At 35.2% G+C, this 18,609-nt stretch overlaps 1 protein-coding gene across 1 annotated transcript; it reads left to right on the plus strand.

Annotated features, from left to right (window-relative positions):
* The first annotated feature begins 6,115 nt into the window (after positions 1 to 6,115).
* Positions 6,116 to 7,208, plus strand: LOC110795145 (abscisic acid receptor PYL4-like). Its single transcript, XM_022000127.2, has one exon. It carries the CDS (start codon positions 6,320 to 6,322, stop codon positions 7,145 to 7,147), a length of 828 nt encoding a protein of 275 aa, XP_021855819.2. The 5' UTR covers positions 6,116 to 6,319; the 3' UTR covers positions 7,148 to 7,208.
* Positions 7,209 to 18,609: the final 11,401 nt, after the last annotated feature.

An 18,609-nucleotide genomic window follows, 5' to 3' on the forward strand; every position in this document is an offset into this window, starting at 1 on the left:
GTTTTGCAGCCATTCTTTAAACTGTTCCTGTTTTTCGTGAATATCCCCAATTATCACACATTTCTTCAATGCAAAGTGTAAACACAACAACACTTGTGCAGCCTTTTTATGCAATTTCCATTTGAATTGTCTATATTGCAATTCAATAGTGTAGAGAAATAGTTGAGCACCAAATAAGATCATCACATGACCACAGAACAAACCAGCAGACCAGGGGCACAAATGTATTGCAGAAGAAAGAGCTATACCACTGCTTGTAGACATTCATCGAAGAAGATGAGCTCCATCAAAAATCGAAAACAATCTCAACCTAAACTTACTCCTATTCTCACACAAGAACCACCAACAGCAAAAATTCAATTGAACAGATGATTGGGAATTAGCTAAAATTGAGCCATGATTCGTGGACGATAGACGAAGTAATTCCCAGAATACAGGCAAGACAAAATATATTGCCAAATTTAAAATCAACTGTAGATATTCCCTAATGAACAAAATCACCCAGAAATTCACCAACAATCACCAAGCAGCGAATTGTAATCAAATGAATTAATCAAGAAGATCAAGAAATCAAACCAAGAACTCTCCAGACAACGTGCGAATTCAAGAATCGCAATCCTCCAAGAGTTTCTTCCATGGCGGCGACGATTATCCATCTTCCTCTTGTTATCGTCGGCGAGGAATATGTGATGAGACGTTTGCGGTTAATTTCAGGAGTACCCAGATTCTTGAAGTAGGAGAAGCAGACGTCGAAGAAGACGTCGAAGAAGACGACGACAAAAAAACTTCAATAAATCCAAAGCAATCGAAAACCCAGCAAAATCGAATTGGGGAAAATCGCTCAATTCTGCGATTTGGTATGAACCCTAGAAATTGGGGGAAAACTCAAGAATCAAAAAACGTTTGATTCAATTATGGAAAGAAGATTTGTGAGCGAAAATATGAGATTTTAGGGCGAATTACATCCTAATTCGTCGAGTTTTGACTCAATTCGACCCAAAAATAAATTCGAAGCAGAAAAATTGGGGAAAAATTGATGAGTTGAACCGAACGGAAATTTTATGCGGAATTGTAGAGTCGGGATCGTTCCCGCTCTGATACCATGTTGAATTTGTGGGTGAAGGAGGAAAGAAGAAGAAAGAAGGAAGGAAAGCTAAGGAAGCCATTGATGAGCTTGAGGAGCTCGTGGCTGAGAGTAAAGAACAAGAGACTACATTTTTATTAATTGTGTAACTAATTGAGATATTACAAATCTAGAGTATTTATACTAAGTAACAAACTAATTTCAAGATAATGTTCTATACTATGTTATATACTCCAATAAGATAAAAAGAACGAACTCATAACAAATAATCAGAGAACGAGGACCAACAAGATACTCGATACACATAAAGATAACAACTAGGTAACTCATGTTGGAAGGTTTCAATATTACCTTATACAGAGTACTCGGTTTCAATATTACTTTGACCACCAATTTCTTTAACTACATATTTTAAAAACTTATAAAAATATTATATTTTGAAAATATATATTAAGATGAAGCCAACAATATATTATATACTAATATTTGTTTTCATATATTAGAAATAAAATAGGGTCAAAGTAAATTATGTGAATAGTGCAAAAAGTCAAAACAGGTCGAGTATTAAGAGACGGAGCCACGGAGAGAGTAGCAATTTGCAAAAGGGTGCATACTATTCAATGCCAAACTTGATCATTGCATACGTACACCAAATATTCCATATAATCTTTTCAGGGTGGCCGTGGTAGTTGGTACTAAATCATCTCACAACTTGCATTTCTCAATTTCCTCGATCTGGAAAATATATGCTATATATTATGCCTCTTGCTACACATGCATTGAACATAACATAATCTCTCTTTTATCCATGCAATTTGATTGAATATTTCTCTTAATCTATATTTTCTTGACATTTCTTTTCTACAATTCAATACAAGAAGGTTCCTCTAACTTTTAATCAAAGATCAACTAGTATGGATGTCATCAAATGTGCTTTCCATTTTATTCACTTGATTTTCACTTATCTAAACTTAACTAATTAAGCTATTTAATCAAGTTAATTAATTAAGGATTGTTTATTTTTGGTAATGGAGTCTCATATCAGTCATCAAGCAAAATTTATTTTGGATTTTTCTAGAAAATAAAATGATCGCGCGTCTCAAGAGAGATATGTACACATGTAGTACTACAAAGTGGATCGGACTATCGGAGTAGTGTCTTCTCTACTATACAAAACAATTAGGCCTTGTTCTATTCACCTTATTTACACTTGTTTCAGAAAAAATATGTTCAGATATCATGAAAAATAAGCTAAGTCGGGTTATCCAAGTACAATTTATAACTATTTAAATTAAATTTTGATAAGTTAGACAAGATAAGTTCCGAAAAATTAATTAGCTGAATATAATGCAACCTTAGACAAGAAACACGTTCCCTTAAACTTGCATCATTGATCAACCACTCAACTAGAACATATGTGACAAAGTAAAAAGAAAATATTGTTGCAAGTAGCTATAAACATAATAAATATTCTTCAACAATTTGTCAAAAAGAAAAATTACCAAATGGTTAAAAAGAAATTAAAGTCAAACACAAGTTGCCACGGATTTGCGGGTTTTAGGGGGGGGGGGGGGGGGGGGGGTCCTATCTTTCCCTAGTATTCATCGGCTCAAGAAGAACTATCAAGTTTTATGCAAATTGCAATTCATAATTATTTTGTTGGAAAGATGTTCCTACACCCGATCATAATATAATCCCCTACCATTTCACAATAATTTTATTATTTTATTTTAAAATTATACTTCGTAGTATTTCTTTGTTTTATGTTTCATTATTTAATCAATGGTATGCATCAAATTTGTGCATGTAACACGACCTATATATGTGTATCACGAAATCAATTTTCACCTTAGTCGGTGGTATATTTTGAAATAACAATGTAACAATTAATTCCGAAAAACAATAAGAGAGCTGTATTAGCTAGACACGACACTAAATTAAAGGCAATAAAAGGAATTACTTTGACATGATGATCGAAAGAGCTAGGGGGTATATTTTGAAATAACAATGTAACAATTAATTCCGAAAAACAATAAGAGAGCTGTATTAGCTATTTAGCTAGACACGACACTAAATTAAAGGCAATAAAAGGAATTACTTTGACATGATGATCGAAAGAGCTAGGGGGTGGGCATGTCCGTACGGGACGGGATTGATTAAAGTTAAGGAGTAGAATGGAGAAGTTTGGTAGGGTTTTGGATTCTAATCATTCAATTAAAATTAGATTCCAATTGTGTGTAATCAAACTACAACGCAAGTTGCTCCTTAGAAGTACTGCAGGTGAGAGAGATGTTCAAAGCCAAGCAACTCCCATCATTAGTTTTCTTCTCAAAATACTCCGTAAATCGTAATGAAAAAGGTTGTTAAAATCTGACCCATGAAATATAACACTACAAGTATCTCACATTGATAAAAGAAGAGAGAGAATCACTTTATAAAGCTAAGACGCTACTCCCTTATTGCCATATGATCGATTTTAAGGTAGAAACGCCTTTTATCTTGTAAAGTGTAGTGTGGACCAACCAGAACGTGTAAAATACGGATTTAAATCGCACCCGTCAGCAAAGGAGATCTAACCTACAAATCTCTTGCTAGGGAATCATATTCCCTTTCGTTTAGGATTAGAAAGGTCGATCTAACTCTCAAAAGAACCGTTGAACATACATCATCTGAAATACTTTACGATTTTTGAAGTATTTTTCATTTAAGAAAAAATGCCACGTAATTCGTGACATTCTAGTGTTGTTCTAGGTCCTAGTGTACGTTCCATCAAATAAAAAGCTAAGTTAAATATCTAATCTAACTAGTCTAGAGTACGTATGCATGAGTAGATGAACAAATCTTCGTAAAATAAGCATAATAGTACGATATAATATATCTTGATTTATTGCATTCTCTTAGAAACCAAGTTTTAATTAAGTTTATTAATTAGCTTGCGTCACATAATATAAGTTGGTGTTAATAAATATAAAAAAGTACTGAGAAAAGTTCCATGGCACATGTAGATTATTAATAGATAATTAGATATCAACCAAGTTGCATGTTAAGTCATTGTACATGATTCATCACTAAGCCATTTCACTTTGAATATGTCCGATATATCCTGGCTACCTTACTGAATCTTTTTCTTCCTTCTATTAGACATCGACCGTTTAATATCAAAATTACCATTTCATTCGGAAATACGCAAAATCCGTTACTCGATCCCCCAAATCTCTCCTAAATACACCTTTTATTTTATATTCGAGTTAAAATTTTATACTCGGTCTTTTACATTTATCCCGGTCCCTTTATACTCATAGTTCCCATATACTACCAATGATGTCTTGGCCTAGTGGTTAAGACTGAGGGTCTGTGTACGATAGGTCTCAGGTTCGAATCCCCCCGCCCCCATTTGTAATTTATATTGCCCTTGTGGCTCATTCGCACCAAAAAAAAAAATAGTTCCCATATACTCATGTGCAAAAAATACGTGACCGAAAGGGATAAAACTATAAAAGGTATAACTTTTACAGTCAGACCATGTAAATTGGACGTGTACTCTCTCCTAAAATATAGGAAGTAGAAGATTATTACATTACGATAATCAAGATTTTTTTTTTTAATGCGACTAATCGTAAATAAAAAATAATTTTTTTTAAAGATAGAAATTGTATTACGGAGTATGTACTAGTTATCAATAGCAATTTTTTTTCCTCATTGATATAAAGCGAGCCACAAAAGATAAATAATTTAGACAAAATTCAATCTCAAAACAAGAGTACCACGTTTTATTACTTTAGCCAACTTAACTAGTTATGATTAGCATCCACAATTATTATTATAACAATTAGATATTTAGATTAGGTGATCTCTATTAATTTCGAACGAAGATAATATTGCAAGACGATCGATGTGATTGGTAGTCATGTTCATTGTTCAAACTCCAAACCAATATGATAAATAATACTTTGCACGATGGTCCGAGGTTAGAGTAAGTAGGGTGGACCATTCCCACACTTGCGTAACCCATAAATAACCTCCTCTTCATCCTGAAAAAAAATATAAATAAATAAATGAGCCAATTTAACTTAGAATTGGTACGATGGCATCCCATTGGTTCATATCTCCGCAATTAAACCAGTGTATTTATAAACCAATTGCAATTCCACATTTTTTTGGGCGATATCTGTTTAAGCTTGTCCATACTCCAGTTGCAATCTTACAAAAGGACAAAAAATTAATCGTTGTGTAACTTTTATGTCCAAACCTTAGTAAAGTGAATTTCGCAATATCTCTAGCATAAAAAAATTTACCTTTGAGCTCTTGTCCAACTGTCCACGTAAAATATACGGAGTAGATAATGTCATAATACCATTACTTATTATTACTCCATAAAAAAAAACTTATACTTCCTCGATTTTTTAATAATTGCACCATTTTGGTTTTAACACTATTCACACATTCTTATATAGTTATTTTTTGTGATTTATATGCAAGGAAAAATATATTCATGTGGGATCTTGTTAGATTCGTTTCGAAATATACTTTCAAATTTTCAAATTTTTATAATTTTTCAAAATGTATAATGAGAGATATTAGTGGTTAAAATAGTGCATTGGCAAGCGTGAAATCCCAGATGGTGCAATTAAAAAAAAATGGAGGAAGTATGTTAGAACATTGCTCCCTCAAAAAGGGAAAAAAATAGAATATTGCTTGTTTATGAAACACGATTTTTGAAAATGTATGCACACCTATATTGTATCGGATAGTAGGGGAAATAAGAGAAGGGATTAAGGGTCTATTACGTTCGACTTACTTCAAAAAAAAAAATATTCAGAAAAATATTTCACACGAATAAGTTATTTTCAGATAAAATAAGTCGAATACGGAGTAAAAGGGAACTTAAGACTCGGGACTAGAGGGTGTATTTTAGAATATTATAATAGCAGTTTGGCAATAGTTGAATAAAAATTCTATTAAAAAAAAAGTACAATTGGGAAAAGTTTAGAGTAGTTGGGTAGTACTAGTAAAAGAAAGGGGCAAGTTCCTAAAAACCACGTCCAAAAATATATTTGATGCAACTTGCTCTTCCCACTTGCCTTGTCCGGCGTAATCCCGCCAGATAAGATCAACCCTCCCTTCCCTTATTTTTCTCTATCTCTTAATCACACCCACTTCTCCTTAATCTCTCTCCTTCCAAATTATTTTCTCTTACAAACAGAGAGAAAAAAGAGAGTATCCTATATTCCTATCATGCCTCCTACTCTACAACTTCAAACATATACGACCACAACTACAACCACCACCACATTCATGACCGATACCACCGATATCGCACCGGTGGTTACAACTATGGCAGCAGAGATGAAACCGTCGCTAGCTCATGAGTTAGCGAGGGAGCTTTCTCTCTGCTGCCCGTCTCCTGACAAGGAAATGGATACAGTAGCTACGTACCACAACCACGAGGTGGGGTCAAACCAGTGTTGCTCTGTTGTCGTACAGAGGATCGCCGCCCCTATTGAAACCGTATGGGCGTTAGTCCGCCGCTTTGACCAGCCGCAGACGTACAAACATTTCCTGAGAAGCTGTCGCGTGATCGCCGGAGACGGGTGTGAAGTCGGATGTTTAAGGGAGGTTCACGTGGTGTCAGGCTTGCCAGCTTATTGCAGTACGGAGCGGCTGGAAGTACTAGACGAGCAGAAACACGCGATAGGATTCCGTGTTGTGGGCGGTGAGCACCGCCTTCACAACTATCGATCCGTAACCACGCTGCACCCCTCGTCCTACTCTTCTTCTACCACCGACGGTGCTGGTGGTGGTGGTGGTGGAAGAGAGGACAACGGTGGTGAGACGACGACGACAACAGACAGTCCCACGAGCGGCTGCAAGGGGACAGTAGTGGTGGAGTCGTATGTCGTAGACGTACCGAGTGGTAATACAAAAGAAGAGACGTGTGTGTTTGTTGATACAATTGTACGCTGCAACTTGCAGTCTCTCTCCAAAATAGCTGAGAGAATCGCCAGATCATCATGTACAACACCTACTACTCCATCTTCTTCTTCTTCATGTAAAGTTTCTTGATTTTTTTTAATTTTTTGTTTAATCTTGGATTTGAAAGATTAATTTAATTCTCTTTTTGTTATTTCTTTAATTTTGTTAAAAATTGTTGATACACAGATTAGGATTTTTCTTTCTTTCCCTTGATTCTAGGGAGAGGAATTGAAAATGTGGTTACAATTAACACCCCCCTTTCACCCTTAAAGGAGGGCAGGTTGTTTGCTACGAACAACATTTTAATCTCATGTTACTATGTTATTCGTTGTTTATTACTGCCTTTTCTAAGTGCCAAGTGTGGTTTTACGATCGTAGTTTTAATGAAAGATACATTTATTTGTCTCACTTTAATTTGTTAAGTACGTAAAAAGTATTAGTTAGATTCAATTTTTTTTTCCGAATAAATTGATTTTACTATGAAAAAAAATATGATTCTACAAAAGGTTGTAGGTTCGGATCCACATTCATCATTAATAATTTTGCAATGTATGTATGGCTCATCGGGTAAATTCTTGATAGTTTGTGTCAGCTAAGAATTTGAGATAGATACATGGTTGCCCTTAAGCTTTTGGTTGAGTTGGTCCTTTGACATGGTATTAAAGCCAGCGTGACGCAAAGGTCACGGGTTCAAATTCCATCCATCCCTCCTTTTAAAGTGTAATATTTCGCGCTGGGTATGAGTAGCCTATGTTGCATCCACACTTCAAGCCCAAAGGGCTTTCATGTGAGGGGCTTGATAGAGTATAAAATTAATCTTGAGGCTTCAACCATCAGCTTAAGCTTTTGGTTGAGTTGGTCCTCTGATACATTTTGTCTTTTTATTATGTTAAGACTATTTCAAACATCAAGTTTGGAGGATTATTCAATGGATCTTAATAAGTTGAGCATCCTAATAGAGTATTTTAATTTACAGTACCTTATAATAATTTAAATAAACGTTATTATAGCTAAGAGTTGTGGATGGTCAACTATATAATTTGGATAGTCTATATGATCATATACGAGTATAAATTATAAAATTTGCGAAACAAGAAGTATACTAATTGTATATATTTACCAATTCAATGATGCAGGCTGATTAGTTTATAACTTGACCTCCATATATAACTTAATTTAACTCGAATTATTGATCGAAGTCGTTTTCGAAAAAGACTTAACAAGGAAGAAGTGAACGACCTCGAACTATAGAAATAAAATTAACCAACAAATTAAAATGTACGAATATATCGATCTTCTTGATCTATAAATGGGCATATAGAAATAAACTTGGGTTAGCAACTTAGCATTTTAAGATGCGTGTATCATGTATGAAAAGAATGATATTTCTGGTAGAAATGGTGCGGCTAAATCAATTAAAAACCTAGAAATTGATTAGATTTTGTTTATCTATTAAGGAATAAGGAGTAGTCAGACCAACTATAAGTTAAACCACTCCCACAGTCCTCACCAAAAAAAAAAAAATTGCAGTTGAAGGGGCTCGATCTCTAAATCACAAGGTAAGTTTCCCACTAATTTCGCCAACTTGTTTTGGTTTTATCACCGGCCCTTCCACAAGTCCATGCATGAGAAGAGATTGAGCGCATATAGTTATATGAGTTTTCATCCTAAAACCAATTGGTGATATGTGGAGTTGCCCACCAATCTTATATACTTCCTCCGTTCTACAATAGATGCATCGTTTCTCATTTGCGCACTATTCATCAATCAACTTTGACAATCATTTTTTCACTGTTGTGTAAGAAAAAACATAGTCAAGTGATCTTGTTAAATTCGTATTAATGCAATGATTTCAAATATCAACTTTTTATAATTTTTACTTACACGCATTTAGAGATATTAATGTTCAAAGAAGCGTATTGACATACGTGCAAATAGAAATGATGCATCCTTTGCGGAACGGAGGAAGTATATGTTAGTCAATCTCCCTCTATTTCTTTTATGTAGGACAATTAATCTCAACTTACATGTGGATTAATCTTCTCCACAGTTATGCATAGTTAATTTCAAACAGAGAAAATATGTACTGTATGAAATACATAAGAGTAGTATTGTATTACTCTGTAGATCATACGCCTGGAGCACGATGTAGACGCAAATGTGCATTATGCTATGGGTTTAATTAACAATGTTCTTGTTCCGGTATATATTAGAAACGGTTTGAGAAATCATGTCGTTTGCCTTTGTGATTTGCCTCTTGGTACTATTTTGTACTGGTAAGAATTTTAGGTTGCCCTTGATCAGGATGATTCGGGAATCCCCTCAGATACTGAGTATATAGAGATTATGAAAAAAGAGTCAAGTGAAATGATTGAAATTGCGTACCTTTCGCAATAAATGAGGTATATTATAAGAACTGTATTCATAAGATAGCGATCGTTGACTTTCCCTCTATAGATTAGTCCTACTCCAACAACCGATATGATACGGGATTGTAGGGATGGTACTATATCGACTGATAGGAAAGTTGTTTGGATTATCCTTATTGCCATGTTCTTAAAAAGGGTGTTACCAACCTGCTAATATCACACACGTACAAGTTCTAATTAGGGATCCGATGATTTCCAAGTTCCAAGCAGTGAGGCAAGCAAATTATCAACACAGCCGCATAGCTACGTACAGTAGAGTAGTACTCCGTAACTAGTGGAGTAAGTTGCAACTTGCAAGTAGCCAAGTAGGCGAGCGGGTTCAAATTGAGGAAATATTTTTGCATGTCTGATATGTGTTTGCTAATGTATATCATAGCTTAAGACAAAAGTAGGAAAAATACAAAAAATTACTTTTTAAAACAAAAATTGTACTTTGTTTTACAGAATGTATTTTTTTTTACAAAATGGCACTTTTTTTTACATAATAGTACTTCCTTTTTTATCTTTTAGCTATTAGTCTTTTAGCTGATATGTGTGTAGCCATACATATATAATATCTAAAAAAACGACCCGCCAAGTAGGCTAACGGTGTTCAAATTTCAAGGCCTTCATTTTTGTCGCACTTTATGAGCCGTATATTTCTGACATACTTCAATATGCAAGTGCATGTTTTCTAATTAACTTTTATACGGAGTACTCCACAAGTCTTTATTTAAAATTGATACGACCGAATCCAAAACTAGCAATTACCATGCCTCATCCTTATATCGCATCATGCATGTACGGAGTTTATACCTTAAAGTGTATTGATACAAACACTACAAAAATTTATATCTTTTATGACAATCTAATAACGACGGGTAAAAATTCCGTTGTAAAAGGGCTTTTACGACGGGAATAACAACCCAACAAAGACGGGAACAACCGTCGCAAATGTCTTTTACGACGGATTAACGACGAGATTTTCCATTAACGACGGCCCCCTTTTATGACGGGTTCGCGACGGAAAATCCGTCGTTAATCAATAATTATTGACCTTTAGCGACGGGATTTTCCGTCGTTAATAGTACAATTTATTGTAGTGAAATACGAGCTTAAAGTATATTTATACCTTAAAGTGTATTGATACAATTACCATGCCTCATCCTTATATCGCATCATGCCTCATCCTCCTTTTATTGGAATTGAGCTTGTATTCTTAATTCTTAATAATTCTCCCATACATTATTGAGAAAAACAAGGTTTTTATATTCAAAGATACGTCGAGGGTACAAATAAATAACATGACAAGTATATCCTATGGATTGATCAATGTTATTGGAATAAGAAAATAGAGGACACTCCAAAATTTTCACTAAAATGTTAGCTCAACAACCATGTCTAGGGACTCAACTTGTAAGGAACTTTTACTTCTTTTTTCAAACTACCCCGTATCAAAATACTCACATTCGCAATAATTTGCAAAGTAAAAATATTACTCTTTTTTTTAGGACAAATTAGAATATTAAGATTTTTCTACATTTTTTTTAATATGTATAATATGTTATATACGTTAAATATTTTAGTTTCTAATTTAAATCATGATACATAAGTATGTCATGTCATCATTGTGACACGGCTTAAATGTCGCATGTTACGACCTTTAAATGATAAAGGTCGCAACATGCGACCTTTAAGCCGTGTCACAATGATGACATGGCATGCTTATGTGTCATGATTTAAATTGGAAACTAAAATATTTAACTTATATAATCTATTATATATGTTTCAAAAAAAGGTAGGAAAATCTTAATATTCTGATTTGTTTCCTTCTTTACATCGATTACCTAATTTATATATTTTTATAGTAAAAATATTGCATTGATAGTAAAATATGTATGATGACGCATAGCATACGTGGCGCTTATATCTACCAATTAAACTGCGACATGTAAGATTGCGACAACTAAATGTTGTCGCAACTTGCGACCTTTATCATCACCCTAATTTTATAAACAAAATTATGTTGTCCTATTGGCGTGTGAAGTAGAACTGCGGGAAGGAATCAAAAGCATAGCAGACGCTTGCAAGTTGTAATTTTGAGTATCGAAAATTTGAATTTGCTTTAGAAAAAGGAAAAGTGTGGAAAAGGAAAACAAACGGTGCAAGTTGCTAATCCCGGCCTCTTCAATTCTTTCTCTGAAATTTTATACTTCCATTTGGTTGTTATTGAAGTGCAACTTGGCATGCAAGTGGGCTTTCATTTTCAACTTGCAACAACAATTCAGAATCACATTAATGCCACGTACTTTGTTTATGGAGTATTATCATAAATACAACTATGTTAACCACATCAGTATATACTACTCTCACATGACCAATCAATATACTCCCTCTTTCCCTTAATACTCGCACCGTTTTGACTTTTTGCACTATTCATATAATTTACTTTGACCCTATTTTATTTCTAGTATATGAAAACAAATGATAGTATATAATATATTGTTGGCTTCATCTTGATATATATTTTTAAAATATTAAATTTTTTATAAGTTTCTATAACATGTAGTTAAAAATATTGGTGGTCAAAGTTGTGCATTGACAAGCGTGTCCAGTCAAAACGGTGCGAGTATTAATTCAGGGACAGAGGGAGTATACACTTTCAACTCCGATTGTCAGCTACTTCTTCCGTCTCTAAAAGATTATTTTATGGTTGAAAGTCACTTTATTAATAATTGAGTGTAAAATATGCACATGAGTTTATAGAGTAGGCACACGAGGAGAGAGATAGAGAGAGAGAGAGAGAACAACTAGGTAAATTTACCATTGCATTTAAGGTATGAGCCGAGGCAAACTTAAAGGTACACCCAAAAAGGAATATGAGATAATCTTCTAAGGAAGGAGGGAATATTTTAGTTGATAAGAGAACTACAGAGGTAAAATCGAGAGCATGGGGGGAGGGAATGACGCAAACAGGTGGTGTGATTCAAACTTGTAACCTTAAAATCACAAGGTGAGTTTACCACCAATTTTTTGTATAGTTCTCTTTGTAATGCAGATACATCAAGTAAGTACACTACTTTACGTCCTGTAATTAATCGGAGTCATGTTCGGGTGAAGGAATTTAGAAAATTGAGTCGCTCATTATCTATATCACTATATGCATGACTCATTTACCTTCATGTGAACCTAACATCAAAACGTAGGCCTAGATAGTTTAATTCTGGATATTGTATCGTAATCTGATATTAATTAGTATTTTACATTGAAAAAATATGAGAAAATAAAAATTTATTGATTAGTTGTAACATAGACACATAGTCGATCAATAGTTTATTTTTATTTTCATGTGCAACCAACCCATAGCATCATTAGGGTAACCTTGTATATATAAACTTGTACTATTTATTTGTACATGCAAGTAACCTATAATAGAATTTTAATTTATTTATTATAGAAAATAGAACCTTAAAGTAGAATAATGGCCTATTGGTTGATATAAAATTAAGGTCAAAAGATACGAAATATCAATAATAATAATAGGCAATAAAATAAAATGTTCCTGGAGGGTATTTTAGGGATGCGAAAGTAAGCATCCCACTTGTGAGACAATAAGGCACACGTTTATAATAATTGTGTTACTAGCATAGTAACATACATTTATGAGTTTATTATTATTATGATAAATAGAAGTATTGGATTAGGACCGATCTGTGAATGGTCAAAGTGGGCTGGTAGATTGAAAAGGATGATACTCTGTCCAGTAAGTATGGCATGCAGTTTGCCAGAAGTGAAGTGTCGATCGATCCATACATTTACATTATTCTTCCCAAAATGTAAAGACCATACTTTTCTCTCTCCAAGTGGATCAACTGGACTATAGCGAGGGCGTCAAAATCGCAGCCAGGCTTGTATTATGAAATACATGTCATGAGCTTGTTTGTAATTTCCCAGCCATTTTGAAATTGTTGAATAGTCAATCCCGTTTGCCAACTTGGATCCCATATAGAAAAATTGAGTACCAATTTTGTAATATGAGTACCATTTTAAAATATTTAGCACCATTTTTGTGATATTAATACCACTTTATAAAATTTAGTACAAAACGAGTACCATTTAAGGAAAATGAATTTCATTTAAAAAAAGTTTAGTACCATTTTTGTAATACCAATACCATTTTTGTAATACCAATACCAACTCAGCAATGCCAAATCACCACCCCGTTTTACAAATTTACAATTCCGTTATACATTACCCCCCAAAAATATTTAACATTAACATTTACCTTTTTATTTGGGGTTGGCATGTTTTTGCAAATACATGTCAGGCATGTATTTGGACTTCCTCGGACTGTAGCTTCAAGAACGGGGTGTAAAAATAGAGTTGAAAATAAACCATAATTTTATATTGTGTTCATCCCTATTTATTCAACTTGTTTTTGATACAGGCATGGTTTTAGGAAAATTGATTTAACTTTCATTGTTAATGACAAATCTTTTAAGACGTACGTAGTAAGTATGGAAAGTATATACTCCATACAACTTGCATACAATAAAATGATATGATTAAAGTTAAGGTTTGGAAAATAAAAAAGAGTTAAAGACCGAGATTCATTTTAATTGTATTACTTCTTATTATACTCACTTACATAGACACCAAATTTATCAAAACTTAGCTTATATGATTTTTGGATAATTTCAATTTCTCCAAACAAGGAGAAATAAAACTTAAATTGGTAAATATCGTTATCTACCATCTAAATTGCGCAAAAGCCATCGAGATACTTTAAAAAAGAGCCTAAAATCAAATCGTTTGTTTTGTTTACTTGATATTGCTACGTAGACATAAGCCCAATACAATTAAGAGCCCACAACTAATCCCCTCTCCTACTCAGGATCCTCTATTGGAGATTTGGAGTTGTTTCATTGTAACAGTTACCTTCTGGTTCACCTCTCCATTGTATACTCCTGAGCAACGAAGTATCAATTGTGGTATTAGGTGGGAATACAAAATTACGAAGAAAAACACTAAGTTTGAGATAAAATTTCATTACCATGAACATCACGATGTTATTTTCTTGCCATATTACACTTAGATTTATTTCTATTCCCTCCATTTATTACCGGCTACCAAACAGGTCGTTAAGTCTCAAAATAGCTTGCGGTCTTACTTTCTAGTCAAATTTTTTGTCCTATGTTACTAAGTAGGGATAACCAAACTGGCGAAGCATACATACTGTTATGTGTGCCTCGAATCTTACTTGAAGGATGTTAGGGTGTTATAGTGGAAGGTCTGACTTCAAATGGACATATCTCATGATCTACTCATTAGATTGAGTTGATTCAAGTTTTAGGTGAAAGTTTGTCTCAATACCTTTCCAACGCTTGGTCATAAGCTCATTTTGGATGAGAAATGAGGGAGTTATGATTATTTTACGAGAAGCTGTCATGAAGCATGGGAAATTCGACCGAACTCTTAGATGGTTTGACCGAACCTGAGAGAGTCAGTAGCTTTGAGATTTTGGAGTTTTAGCCGAACTTTGGGTAAGTTCGGCCGAACCTGACCTTGTTTCGGCCAAATCCTTTAAAGGTTCGACCGAACCCTGCGGGTGAACTGTTTTCTTCTCCGCAAGGTTCAATCGACGTGGCCTTTTCTTGTCCCTTAGATTGGTTTGATGTCTAATACTACAAATACCAAATGTAATGAGAATTTCATAATTAGGAGAGAGAAACACAAGTGAGGTTGAAACCCTAGATCTAAGCATACATAGAATTCTCTCTTCTTCACCTTTGAGAATTCCTCTTTGTAATTCTTTCTCCATTGAAGAGTAATACAAGCTCCAAACCCTCCCCCTTGGTGGATGTAGCTCATTGAAGAGTGAACCACCTTAAATCTTTGTGTGTGTTTTAATTTCTTCAATTATTTCTTCTCATTTTTCCAATATCAAATTGTCATATAAATCAACATTTAAGCACAAAAGGGTCCTTCATTCATAACAATTGGTATCAAGAGTTAAGGTTGTGTTTGGGTTGTTTTTTGATTTCATGGGACATGACAATGAAGTTGGATATTGAGAAGTTTGATAGGTCAATCAACTTTGGCCTTTGGCAATTGAAAATGAAAGCTGTTTTGATACAAAATGGTGTGCACAAAGCTCTTGATGGGAAGGATAAGAAACCCACTACCATGACTGAAGAGAAGTGGGAGGAGATTGATTTGAATGCTTTGTCGATGATACAACTTTGCCTCTCGAATGAAGTATTGAGGGAAGTTGCCAAGGAGAAAACCCCCGATGATCTATGGTCGAAGTTGGAGGCTCTTTATATGGCTAAAAGTGTCACCAATCGTCTACTACTCAAGAGTAGACTCTATGATCTTCGACTTGAGGAAGGTAATTCTCTTAAGTCTCATTTAGATGAGTTCTTTTCAATTGTTATGGATCTTCAAAATATCGATGTTGTTTTAGATGATGAGGATCTTGCAATTTACTTGTTATGGTCATTACCACCCTCCTATAAACATTTTCGTAAAACTATCTTGTATGGTAGAGATGACTTGCGTATTGATGATGTTAGAGATGCTTTGACCCAAAGGCACTTAATTGATAATCAATTAATTTCTAAATCATCAAATAAATAAATGATAGATTGTTTGTGAGGGGTAGAAATCATGAGACGACTTCTACTAGTAATGGTGGTAATGGGGGAAAGAATAGGGGTCGGTCCAAGTCAAAGAAACCGAATCCTAACCGTAACAAGTCTTGCAATTATTGTCACATTAAAGGCCACATTAAGTCGGAATGTTGGAAGTGACAAAAGAAACAATCGGGAGGTGATGGTAAGTCCGGAAGGGAAAGGAACCTCATGCTACCGTACGTCGAGGCTAGCTATCACTAATCAAGACTAGAATATTCGGAGAACTCTTCCGTGTATTGGTTGCCACTCATGGAAGAATCAAGGGTAAGGATGAATGAATTTTGTATTCGGGTTGCTCGTTTCATATGACCCCCAACAAGGATCTCTTTAGCTCCTGTGAGGAGTATAATGGAGGTAATGTCACCATGGGAAACAATGCAACGTGCAAGGTGATTGGAATTGGAACGGTAGCCATCAAAATGTTAGATGGTATTGTGAGAACCTTAACTAAAGTTCGTCATGTTCCGGAGCTAAAGAAGAATTTGATCTCTCTTGGCACTCTTGACACTAACGGTTGTAAGTATATAGCGGAAGGTGGAGTAATGAAGGTTGTGAGTGTTCTTGTGTTGATGAAGGGTGTTAAAGTGGGTAGCTTGTACTCATTGCAAGGATCCACCATGGTAGGCTCGGCAAATATTTCCACGGGTAATATTAGTGATAGTTAAACCAAGTTATGGCATTTGAGACTTGGCCATATGGGGGAGTATGGTATGTCGGAGCTTAGCAAGCAAGGTTGTTTTGGAAGTTTGAAGCTTGGAAGTCTTGGCTTTTATGAGCATTATGTGTTTGGTAAACACAAGAGGTGTAGCTTCTGTTGAATTTGTGAGTGAAGGAGGAAAGAAGAAGAAAGAAGGAAGGAAAACTAAGGAAGCCATTGATGAGCTTGAGGAGCTCGTGGCTGAGAGTAAAGAACAAGAGACTACATTTTTATTAATTGTGTAACTAATTGAGATGGTACAAATCTAGAGTATTTATACTAAGTAACAAACTAATTACAAGCTAATGTTCTATACTATGTTATATACTCCAATACCTGTTAGGTTATGATACATATGACATTTACATAAATCATGCGGAAACAACCATTAACCCAGGAAACATATTATTTACACATAATCATATAGCATAATTAGATGCATACTCTTTGTTGCGTGCCTTCCCTAGCTGCGCCCGAACCGAACAAGAACAAGTCTTTTAGGACTCCAAGTGTCGTCCCTCCGTAGAAAGTCCACAGCACGTCCGGATCCGCCTTAAGATTGACCAACTAGAATCGCCCTTAAGGTACTCAGAAAATTCGGCACTTTTGGGGCAAGATGGGTGTTTGAATTTTCTCTCAAAAAACTCACTTTTGAATACTTTGAAACTTGTGTATAAATTATGACCCCTAGGCCTTTATTTATAGAGTTATGGAAAAGGAATCGTAATCCTAGTAGGATGCGAATTAATTGGAATTAGAATTCTACATGAATTCTACTTAATCAATTTATCCAATAGGAATAGACATTTAATCATACACTGACTCTTGCAGATTCAGGAATCTCGCATGAGCTCAAACTCACACACACACGGCAGCCACAAGGGCTGCCCACGCATGCGAGCAGCAGCCCACGCAGCGCGGCCCACGCATGCGCGGCCTTGTGCGCGCTGGGCTGTGGCGTGCGTGCTTGCTGGGCGATGGCCTGGCTTCGTGCTGGGCCTTCGTCCGGCAGGCCTCGTCCGATGCTAATTCGTACGATACGCTTCCGATTAAATTTCCATTTCCGGAATCTATTTCCGATACGAACAATATTCAATATTTCCGATTCCGGAATTAATTTCCGTTTCGAACGAATATTTAATATTTCCGTTTCCGGAATTATTTTCCGATTCCGGTAATATTTCCGATTCTGACAATATTTCCGTTTCCGGAAATATTTCCGATTCTGGTAATTTTTCCATTTCCAACAATATTTTCCGATACGTACCATGTTTCCGTTTCCGGCAACATCTACGACTTGGATAATATTCATATTTCCGATACGATCCATATTTCCGTTTCCGGCAATATCATCGTTTCCGGAGTATTCATTTCTTGCCTGTGACGATCCTAGCTCCCACTGAAACCAAGATCCGTCGGTTCCGAATATTCATAGATGGAGTATTTAATGCCATTAAATACTTGATCCGTTTACGTACTATTTGTGTGACCCTACGGGTTCAGTCAAGAGTAAGCTGTGGATTAATATCATTAATTCCACTTGAACTGAAGCGGCCTCTAGCTAGGCATTCAGCTCACTTGATCTCACTGAATTATTAACTTGTTAATTAATACTGAACCGCATTTATTAGACTTAACATAGAATGCATACTTGGACCAAGGGCATTATTTCCTTCAGTCTCCCACTTGTCCTTAGGGACAAGTGTGCATTTCCTAATTCCTTTGTCGCTCGATGCTTGCTCTTGAACATAA

Source organism: Spinacia oleracea, chromosome 1 (assembly GCF_020520425.1).
Source record: "Spinacia oleracea cultivar Varoflay chromosome 1, BTI_SOV_V1, whole genome shotgun sequence".
NCBI classification, from domain to species: domain Eukaryota; kingdom Viridiplantae; phylum Streptophyta; class Magnoliopsida; order Caryophyllales; family Amaranthaceae; genus Spinacia; species Spinacia oleracea.

Excerpts from the sequence above, each read along its gene's own strand:
- LOC110795145 (XM_022000127.2), top strand. The coding sequence starts at position 6,320 with ATGCCTCCTACTCTACAACTTCAAACATATACGACCACAACTACAACC.